Source organism: Girardinichthys multiradiatus, chromosome 6, assembly GCF_021462225.1.
Source record: "Girardinichthys multiradiatus isolate DD_20200921_A chromosome 6, DD_fGirMul_XY1, whole genome shotgun sequence".
Taxonomy (NCBI): Eukaryota; Metazoa; Chordata; class Actinopteri; order Cyprinodontiformes; family Goodeidae; genus Girardinichthys; species Girardinichthys multiradiatus.
Window position 1 is genome coordinate 37,837,858 of NC_061799.1, and position 11,012 is coordinate 37,848,869.

Consider the following 11,012-nt stretch of genomic DNA (forward strand, 5'->3'; position numbering starts at 1 on the left):
CAAATCCAGTTAATTAAATATTTCTCTATCATTCTTGATTGTACTGCAGATGAGAGTCACAAGAAACAGATGTCAGTCATTTTCTACTTCCAACTACAACCAGTCATTAAAGAATACTTTCTGGGATACACTGATGTGGAGCAAACTACTGGCCTTAACCTGTCCAATGTTTTCCTAGTCAAGTTGAAAATTGTTCAGGACAGGCCTATGACAATGGAGCCAGCATGAAAAGGAAGAAGCTAGGTGTTCAGGCTAGATTGTTACAGTTACATTCAAGAGCATCGTTTGTTCCTTGTGGAGCTCACACTATGACTCTTGTCATTGCTGATGCTGCCAAGTCTTCTCAAGATGTTTCTGGCTTCTTTGGGTATTTACTTCCCTGGTGCCATCAGTGACAGTTAGACAAATCATGTCAAACTGACCTGTTGTAGTGTGAACTTCTTACTATCACAAACCAGGTGAACAAGCTACCTCAATCCTGTTCCATGCAGCTTAATACTGCTGTCAGGCTCATTGACAGTGCCAAAGGGAACCTCTCCAAATACAGACAATCTGGGTTTGATGAGGCGGTGTTGACTGCCAAGGAACTCAGTGAGGCCCTGAATATAATCACAGCTTAAGGAGACAAGGTTTCGGAGCACAAAAAGGCAGTTAGCGCATAAAGGTGTTGATGAGTCTTTCACCAATGCCATTAAAATTCTTGAGGTCACAATTTTCAATTGTGTCACTATGTCACTACTGGGGAGGTTGGAGACCATGAATCAAGTCAAAGAAAAATATGGAGTACTGCTTGATTTTAGCAAAGTTGATAGGCCTGAGACGATGCAGGAAATCATCAACTTTTTTCAACAACCACAACAGACTTTCGCGGTGGAAATGCAGACATTTCTGCATGACAAGCAGTTTCAAGTGTGAAACCCCCGCTCAGCAGTTCCCACGGTTCTTTTGCTCTCAGACTAAAATAATTATTTTACCATAATGTGTAAAACATTAGGGTCCCAATATTAAAGGTTAAAATGATTTAATCATTTAGTGTTTACAACTGGGGGCTGCACGGTGGTGCAGTTGGTAGCACTGTTGCCTTGCAGCAAGAAGGTCCTGGGTTCGATTCCCGACTGGGGGTCTTTCTGCATGGAGTTTGCATGTTCTCCCCGTGCATGCGTGGGTTCTCACCGGGTACTCCGACTTCCTCCCACAGTCCAAAGACATGCCTGTTAGGTTAATTGGTCACTCTAAATTGCCCTTAGGTGTGTGAATGAGTGTGTGCATGGTTGTTTGTGTGTTGCCCTGTGATGGACTGGCGACTTGTCCAGGGTGTACCCTGCCTCTCGCCCATAGACTGCTGGAGATAGGCACCAGCTCCCCCGCGACCCACTATGGAATAAGCGGTAGAAAATGACTGACTGACTGACTGTTTACAACTGGTAAAAAAGTCTTGTTTACATAATACTATAGAAAATTGTCACATGGTAAAGTTTCTCTGTTGAGTAAATTATCTTGAGCAGTTATTTGTACTGATGTAAGGTTATTTACTAAAGAAATGAGCAATTTCTTACTTACGTATACTAGGCCAAACCTAATACTTTAAATAAGATCTTTTTTTTAATAATGGCAGTGGTATTATTTAAAAATTATTTTATTATTTATTTTAATGTGTGTCAAAATTAGTTTAGTGTATTATCAAGATTTTTATTTCTCCTAATACTTACTGTAACGGTTTTCAAAGCATTAATATTGAGAAGTCATTTTGGAAATATAGAGAAATGCAGAATACTGTGTTATTGTTCATTTCTGGGGAGTGGCTGACTTTATTTGAAGCCTTAACAACAATTCGTTGTTTAGGCTTCTTATGTGCTCTTACCTGCTGTCACATTTGAACAATTTAAGTCTGCACAGAGGAACTGAACTGAATACGTTCTTCAATAGGTCATCTTCAGCAACATGCTTAACATTCTCATCCCCCAGCCAAATAGATCTCTCATCCTCCCTTGATCCAAATCATTCCTATCACACCTCAGATGTTTTATCTACTCCCTCTGTAATGGATCATACTCCTTCTCCCACCTGTCTGTCCCTAGAAGTCAAGTAAAGAGGCAGCTCAAGAGATTGAATCAGAACAAGGATGTAAGTCAGGATGGTGTCCGCCCCACAAACTTTTCTGGGACTTTCAAAATAAATTGCATTTAACCGACTTCCAGCACAACTTCAGAAGGGGAAGGGGGATAGCAGTGGACTTCCCATGATGCCACTGCCCATATAAAACCCCCACCTTTCCAATGGTTTGATCTCTTCCACACCGGTGATCATCGGGACGGGGGAGGCACAGCGCGCTAATGTCTCTTTGCTGGCAAACAGACATAAACTCTTCAAACTGGATCCGAGAGTGTCATAAGATCACACGTTCGTATGCACTGAGTAAAGTACGGATGAATTACTGTTTGTGTACCCAGTATTCATTCATAAAAAGGGGAAATTAAGGTATAAGCATTTTTGCTTGACTTTCTCTCTGAGGCCTGCAGAAGCAAACGGTGTTCCAGAGAAGTCCCCAGTAGAGGGTGACACGGGAGTGGATTTTCTCTCCTGTCCCATCCCGCTCCCACAGAAAAAGGTCTTGTCCCATCCCAATCCCAGGCCAGCATAAAAAAAAAAATCCTGTCCCGTCCCACTCCTGGTAAATTGACTCCCACTCCCGTCCCGCTCCCATTCAGAACGACACCCACTCCTGTGCCTCTCCCATTTTTGTTTTCTTCATTTAGTCTTTTGGTAATTTCTTTCTTTGAAGGACCAGTTAGGTCCCTGTTTTTAGCTGTAGTAAAGGCCAGTTAAAAAGAATAATAATTAAGAAATAATAAGATATCAAACAAGGAAACAGACCATGTCTATCTTAGTTGAATAAACAAAATGTACATAGTTATATTTTACTCATTTATGAAGTGATTGTTTCCTTTGAACAATGACATCACTTTTATGTTTCAAGTTGCTGAAACGAAAGAAAAATGTGCCTAGCAAGAGAACTGTACTTGTTGAACAAAAGGCCAAAAAGTCATTACCTTCATAATTTAGAAACTGTAGCTCAATGGTTCACAGCCCTGGTCCTGAGGGACCTCTTCCCTGCAGGTTTTAGATGTGTGTCTGCTCCAGAACACCTGATTCATATTCTGACATGACCTCCTATACAGGCATCAAGAATGGAGGGTCAAACTGGACAAAATTAATACAATAAAATCCTCATTAAATAAATGAATGTTGTGAATGTCCCATAAGTGAAGTAAATGTAACATGAAAGAAATGTAACATTAAATGTGCCATTAAATTAAAGGTACCATTTATTTATTTAATACATCATTAGAAACAATAAATGTACCATTATATCATGAAATGGACTATTATGCAATTAAATGTGCCACTGAATAATTAAGTATAATTTTAAAGACGACATGACGTAATTAGTGGTACACTTAATATTTAATGATGTATTAAATAAATTTCAATTTGTTTCTCTTTCACAACATATTTATTTAATATCTTCCCTTGATGAAGCCTTTCTATACGGAGTCCGCGACGGGACAAGGGGGGGATTGTTTTCTCTTGTGTGTCCCCACGCAATAGTCTTTGCGTTATTTCGCAATACTTTGTGGGATAGTTTCTAAACCAGATAACTGCAAAAATGAAACAAACACTACACCTGTTTTGAGATTTATTGAGTTTTATTTTGAAATCAGCCTTAAATAAAATGATCTTCAAATCCGACTAAAAGACAGTTTTTATCCACAAGCTGTCAAACAAACTACTGAACTCTGGACCATAAAACTGCACGAAACCACATCTGTGACACTTTATTTCCTTATTACTGCTGCATGATGTGTACTTTTTTTTTTGTATGCCGTGTTTTTGTTTTTATCGTGATTTGAACGGTTCTTCTTATCCTAAGCATTTCATCGCATTGTTTACTGCGTGTTAACCTGCATATGACAAATAAACCATATCAATGACATATCAGTGCTGTTTGTTTTATGAGCAGTTTGTCATCTGTGCTGTTGTTCCAAAATGCCGAACGCAAAAGTATTGCGTGGGGACGCAAAAATAATACCTTTCCCCATGTCACCTCACGGGCTTCCGGACCTTACCTCTTAAATCTTTAGTGCACATGCAGCAGTTTTGTTGGTCAGATGAGACTTGACACATGTTGGTACTTTTGGTTTGATGAATGAAGAGATGCAGGGCTGATTTAATCCAGAATTTGCCAAACAAGTGTGCATTAATCACTGGTGAACTTGATTACAACTAAACACATTTTGCAAGCAGCAGACTGCGTGTTAACACCGCTGCATTCAACTCTCCTGAAGTTCGGCAATATTTGCGACTTTCCTGTCAGCTCTATGAGTTTAATAGATAAGTCCTTACTTCTGACTTTACGTTACAAATCCAATTTTACCACGTCCAGTTCTCCACCTGTGTTTGCTCCCTCCATTCTGAACGTTAGGTGGAAAACATCGAGCAGAATCACTGTTGGCTTGTGGGTCGTGTAGTTCGTTTGACTCACATTATAGTATAGGCTTCTTGGAAAAAAACTACACAATGGCGGCGTCGATCCAAGTTTTTTTTTCTTAAAGTTTATAACAAAGTCTCTATTTTACATTTTCAAAGACAATTGATCCTAGTTTATTTTCCCTCCTATTGATTAGCTCCCGCTCCCGTCTGCTCCCGTTCATTTTTTATTGTGTACCGTCCCAATCACGTGATCTTTACTGATGCTGTCTCCCGTCCCGAATCCCGTGACCCGTAGGACTCCCGAAAAAATGTCAGCCTCTAGTCCCCAGTAGAGCCAGAGCTGTCTCCACGAAGCCGAGTGGAGCAGTTTTCCCAGTCTGGAACGAGGACAACCGAGACAGTGGTTACAGTAACTGTGCAGGTGGTTGGTGGACAGAACGAGCCGTCTTTCATCCACAGCTACGGAGGTTAGCCGAAGTTAACCGTTTGTTCACAGTGGATGTTCTTCGAACCTCGTCGCCCCGGACAACGTTTCCGCACCATGGTTCATGAGCTTAGGGTTTGGGCAGAGAAAGATTTAGGGTGAAATGATCTGAACGTTTTTCATTTTATGAAGTTTGGTTTTGTTTGTGTGAAACTCAGCTATCTTAGTGCTAGCAGGCTATCTGCAGCACACATGCTCAGTTTGTGTTCTGTGTTTGTGTGTTTTTAAAGATAAGACAAACTTTACTTGAAGGGTGATTTTAAACATAGAGGATTGATCATAACGCGCCGTCTGCGCTTATGCATTTTAACCCTTTTATTGATGGTATTTTAAAGGTGTGTGTTTGATTCTGGCACCAAGCTATCAGCTTCTTTTGTTAGCTTTAACTGCTAACAGGTAAGGACACATGCTTGCATACTTAGGCCCATTTCTCCAGAAAGATTTGGTTCTTTTCCAAAATAACTCCTTAAATATTTGACCATTTCCTTAATAATATTTCATTAAATATTATTTTAATAAATAAAGGCAGTTAATTAATGACTAATTGAGAATTAATCATCCAGAAGGTTGGTTTTATTCAGCAGATCATTCTTTAAAACATTATTTTATTAAAATAATATTTTATCTGATCTTGCATTGTGAATGGTTGTCTAAACGTTTGCTGATTATTGCCTAAGTTGGTACCAAGACTAACTTAACTTCACTTCCAGATTCTTCAAGATAATCTTTGGTTCTCAAACATAAACATTTCATGGTAATGTTGCATCACTATTTTGATCATGATTTTCAATCATCTTTAATCAACCTGTTTATATTGTACATAGTCCATTAGTCTTGATTATTCTTTAATTCTGCTTGGTAGTTTAGTTGGATTGTTTTAGCATAGTAAAGAGTTTGTTGATTGAAATATGTTTGACTTTGTGTTGACTTATTTTTGTTAATTAATTCTTGTATTTTAAGAAATTGTGTGAATATATTCCATGTGTGTGCAGAGTTTTTACTGTTCAATAATGTCAGAGCTCGTCTCACACCTTTCAACTTTGTCCTAATAACATTGCCTTACTGGGCTGGTATTCAGAGGACAATCCTTAACAGACCGAAATATTATTTGATAAAATATTAAATTATTAATATTAAATATTAAATCATATTTTCAGATTCATGGTCACCACACTTCCCTCTGTCCAAGTGTATTTATAAGATATAGATATGTTTTCCGTTTCCCCTGTTGTTCAGTGTAGTATTGAAAGCTCATTCATTTTGGAAATGGCAGAGTGTTACATTTCTTTTTCATCTGTTTCTAGTGTTCGCACTTCAAATACAAGGTAAATACTGTTTGTGACGTTTTTACATTTCCAAGATTTGATCGCTTTCTTTTAGTTCTGAAATAATGCTGTTATAAAATATCCCTGTAAACTTCTCAAGCTCATGAAACAAAAGGGGAAGGAATAATGTTTAGGCCAGTATGTAAGAGTCTTAATTCCAGTAAGATAAGATAAGAAATATTTTAGGTGTATAAGCTTCATGGAGACACCATTCCTTTTCACTATGTTACTTAAGTTACTTCAGAAGAAATAAAAGACAACTTAAAAGTTAAAGAATGAATAATTGCACGGATAATCTGAGCAATGAAAGATGAGATTGGGCAGTAGTGAGCTGTATTTGGTTCAACTTGACAGAAAGTATTGGGATTGTATAGGACTCGAAGATCAATTCCTTTTCAAATTGGCCCTGTACAGGGTTTTCAAATGGTGATTTAATTTATCAGAATCAGAAAAACTTTATTGCCAAAAAAACTTTATTGCCAAATACGTTTTTGGACATACAAGGAATTTGTTTTGGCGTAGTCGGTGCAATACAATACAAATTAAACAGTATAAACATATCTACAATATAATATAAATATAAGTGCACAGTTTTAAGTGAGTGAGAGTAAATATAGAGCAGTATAAGATGCAAGAGCAATACAACAGTGCAGGTGATCATTGTGCAAGTATGGCAGTGCAAGTAAAGCAGGAGTCCATGCTGAGCGTTAATGTAACGCATTGTTACAAGTTACAGGTGTCGTGTCCGCAAAAAAAGGGGGGGGTGTGGGGGAAAGGGAGAGTGTCAGGGTGGTTTCCGGGCTTTGTTAACCAGGCTGGTGGCAGATGGGTGAGGTGTTAAAAATATCTGTGAAGACTGGAGACAGCTGATCAGCACAGTGCTTCAGGCTGGCTGGTGAGACAGAATCCGGACCAGCAGCTTTTCTGTCTCCTGAAGAGTTTGTTGACGTCCCTCTCCTGGATGGAAAGAGCCGTCCTCGGCGTGGGTAGGGGGCTGGTGGGGGGGAACTTCAGGGTGGGGGATGGAGGTGCCAAGGCCCCTCTTGAAGGGGCCTTGGCATTAAGGGAAACAATCAGAATCAGAATCAGCTTTATTGCCAAGTTCGTACATACAAACAAGGAATTTGACTCAAGCACACTTTGCTCTTTGATTTTGTTTTTGCATTACAGAATATACATATATACACATATATAATAAAAAGGTGCATTTGCAACATCTGTATGCTGTTGTTTTGTACTCTATTGAATGTTCATCAGAGAAACAGCCCTGGGGAAGAAACTGTCTCTGTGGCGGCTGGTTTTAGTAAACAGTGCTCTGTAGCGGCGGCCTGAAGGTAAAGCTCTGAACAGTTTATGTGCAGGGTGTGTGGGGTCTGCAGAGATTTTGCAGCTCTTTTTCTGACCCTAGACCTGTATAAGTCCTGGATGGAGGGAAGGTCAGCCCTGATTATTCTCTCTGCAGTCCTGATTATTCGTTGCAGTCTGAACCTGTCCTGTTTTATGGATGAGCCAAACCACACTGAGATGGATGAAGACAGGACAGACTGAATGATGGCAGTGTAGAAGATGACCAGCAGCTCCTGTGGAAGGTTGAACTTCTTGATTTGCCTCAGGAAGTACAGTCTCTGCTGGGCCTTCTTTCGAACAGTGTCTATGTGTGAAGACCATCTCAGGTCCTCAGAGATGGTGGTTCCTAAGAACCTGAAGTGGTCCATGGCCGATACAGTGTTGTTGAGGATGGTGAGGGTGGTGTATGGGGGTGGTGTTCTCCGAAAGTCCACCACCATTTCCACAGTCTTGAGTAGGTTGAGTTCAAGGTAGTTCTGACTGCACCAGTGTATCAGCCGATCCACCTGCTGTCTGTATGCAGACTCATCACCGTCCTGGATCAGTCCAATGACAGTGGTGTCGTCTGGAAACGTCAGGAGTTTCACGGACGAGTCCGATGAGGTGCAGTCATTTGTGTACAGGGAGAAGAGGAGTTGGGATAGATCACACCCCTGGGGGGCACCAGTACTTATTAATCTGCTGTGGGAGAAGATGCTCCCCAGTCTCACCTGCTGCTGTCGGTCCATCAGGAAGCTGTTGATCCACTGACAGGTGGAGGCTGAGACGTTGAGCTGTGTGAGCTTCTGGTGGAGTATGTGTGGTATGATAGTGTTGAAGGCCGAGCTGAAGTCTACAAACAGGATCCTGGCGTACGTCCCTGGGTGGTCGAGGTGTTGCAGGATGAAATGTAGATCTAAGTTAACAGCATCATCTGCCGACCTGTTTGCTCGGTAAGCAAATTGCAGGGGGTCCAGCAGGGGGCCTGTGATCTCTTTCAGGTGCTTCAACACTCAAAGGACTTCATGACCACAGACGTCAGGGCGACAGGCCTGTAGTCATTTAATCCTACAATGGTGGGTTTCTTGGGAACCGGGATGATGGTGGATCGTTTGAGGCAGGAGGGGACCTCACATTTCTCCAGTGATTTGTTGAAGATCCGGGTGAAGATCGGAGTGAGTTGATTTGCACAGGCTTTCAGGCATGATGGGGAGACGTTATCAGGTCCTCCAGCTTTCTTTGTTTTCACGCGCTGAAAGAGCCTATTTACATCTTCCTCGGAGATCTTTAGTGCAGGCAGAGGATCTGAAGGTAGGGGGTTGGTTGTTTTACGGGTCAAATTTGTTCCTGAATGGGATGTGGAGGGGCTGATTTGAGGTGTGAATGGCTTCTTGTCATGTCTGCAGTAGAAGCCATTCAGACGGTTGGCCAGGCGAGGACTCTGTTCAGGATGGGTGGGGGGGCTCCTATAGGCAGTCAGGTTTCTCAGACCGGTCCATACAGCTGAAGTGTCACCAGTAGAAAGGCTGTTCTTAAGCTTCTCACTGTAGCTTCTCTTGGCTGCTTGATCTCCTTTGTTAGTCTGTTCCTGGCCTGCCTGTACGGCGCCCAATCTCCACTGCTGTGAGCTTCTTCCTTTTCCCTGCACAGATTACTGAGGTGTGGAGTAAACCATGGCTTGTTAGCTAAAAAAGCTAACAAAGCTATCCAACAAAGCTAACAAAGCTATCCAAACCAACCTGGATCTTTTTGAAAAAGAGATTCACCCATCACAGCTTTATTTAATCATGAGTTTAAGTTTAATTTAACTAGCCCCAACCAGGCCTGATAACTGCCAGGGCAGACAGAGTCAGTGTATTGGTATTTGCTGTCTGAACAGATGCTCCAAAGTAAAACTAGAATCTTCACCTAATTTGTCTTGTTGGAAATGATTTTTGAGTCATGTTTAAGCTTTTAAATCCTGCTGCTGGCTTATTGCACAAACACACGTCATCACTGCATGGAAGTGTTGTTGTGGAAGTATGATGGTCTGGGGCTGTTTTGCTGTTTCAGGACCTGGAAGATTTGCATTATTTGAACCATGAATTGTGATCTGAAGGACAATGTCTGACCTTCAGTTTGTGGATCTAATTCTTAGTGTCACAGAAGCTGTAATTCCACGAAATTCTACCCTATGGTTATGGCAATTGTTGGGACCACAGCCATGGGTTTCAACACTAAAATTCCGGTACATACTTTCCTGGAACCTTTCAAAATAAAGTGCATTAACCTTCTTCCAGCACAGCCAGGAAAGGGGGTAACTGCGGACTTCCTTTGGCGCCATGACCCAAATAAAAGCCCCACCTTTCCACAACTTCGAGGAGGACGGTTCAGGAGAGGCCCAACGCGCGAATGTCTTTTGCTGGCAAAAAGACATAAATTCAACTGGATCCAAAGCCATACGATCATCGATCATATGCAAAGTTAAGTAGAATGAAATACTGTGTGTGTATCCGGTATTTTCATTCATGAACGGGAAAATTAAGGTGTAAGAGTTGCTTACATTTTCTCTTCGAGGCCCCACAGAAGCAAAACTGTATCGAGGAGAGATCCCGGTGGAGAAGCTGTTTCTACAAGCCGAGCCGCAAGGACGGACTACGGCTTGCACCACCGTGTTACGGTAATGAACAGCCGCCCAGCCCTCCGGAGCTAACGCTATTGCTCACAGAGCGAACGCAGAGGTTAGCTGAAAACCAACCGCTTGTTGACTGTGGACGTTTATTCGAACTTCATCGCCCTTGGACAACGTTTACTCACCATGGTCAGAGGTTAGGTTTGGGCAGATTAACAGATAGGTTTAGGATGAAATGATCTAAACGTTTTCATGTTATGAAGTTTGTTTTGTGGAACCTGGCTATCTTTAGCGCTAGTAGGCTAGCTACGGCACGCGCCGGTTCCGTGTTCTTTGTATGTTTTAAAGCTAAGATAAACTTTATTTAAAGGGTGGCTTTAACCAGAACATTGCTCATAACGCGTCATCCGCGCTTATGCATTTTAACCTTGGTATTTTAAAGGTATGTGTTGATTCTGGTGCTAAGCTATCTTCTAGCTTAGCACTTTAGCTAGCTTCTTTGTTACCTTAACGGCTAACCGGTAGAGAACATGTGCTACTAAAGACTATTCAAAAGAAAGGTTGTTGGTCTTCAAGCTAGTGAATAATCGTCCCTGAACATCATTTACTAGATTTGATACCTAAGTAAACACCATTAAGCCCCATTTCTCCAGAAAGATTTGGCTCTTTTCCAAAATACTCAATAATATTTCTTCAAATATTATTTTAATAAATAAAGGCAGTTAATTAGACACCGTTGAGAATTAGTCATCCAGGAGGTTGGTTTTATTCAGCA

The 11,012-nt window shown here is 41.2% G+C and overlaps 1 protein-coding gene across 4 annotated transcripts in view; it reads left to right on the forward strand.

Moving 5' to 3' along the window:
- Positions 1-9,965, forward strand: part of LOC124869860 — a 39,642-nt gene extending 29,677 nt beyond the window's left edge. For 3 of the 4 annotated variants that reach the window (XM_047368029.1, XM_047368031.1, XM_047368030.1), the window contains one exon: positions 9,906-9,965. In XM_047368029.1, coding sequence (XP_047223985.1) covers positions 9,906-9,951 — 46 coding nt within the window. In that variant the 3' untranslated portion in view covers positions 9,952-9,965. The remainder of the gene's footprint in view (positions 1-9,905) is intronic. The other variant, XR_007038674.1, reaches the window with a different exon arrangement.
- Positions 9,966-11,012: the final 1,047 nt, after the last annotated feature.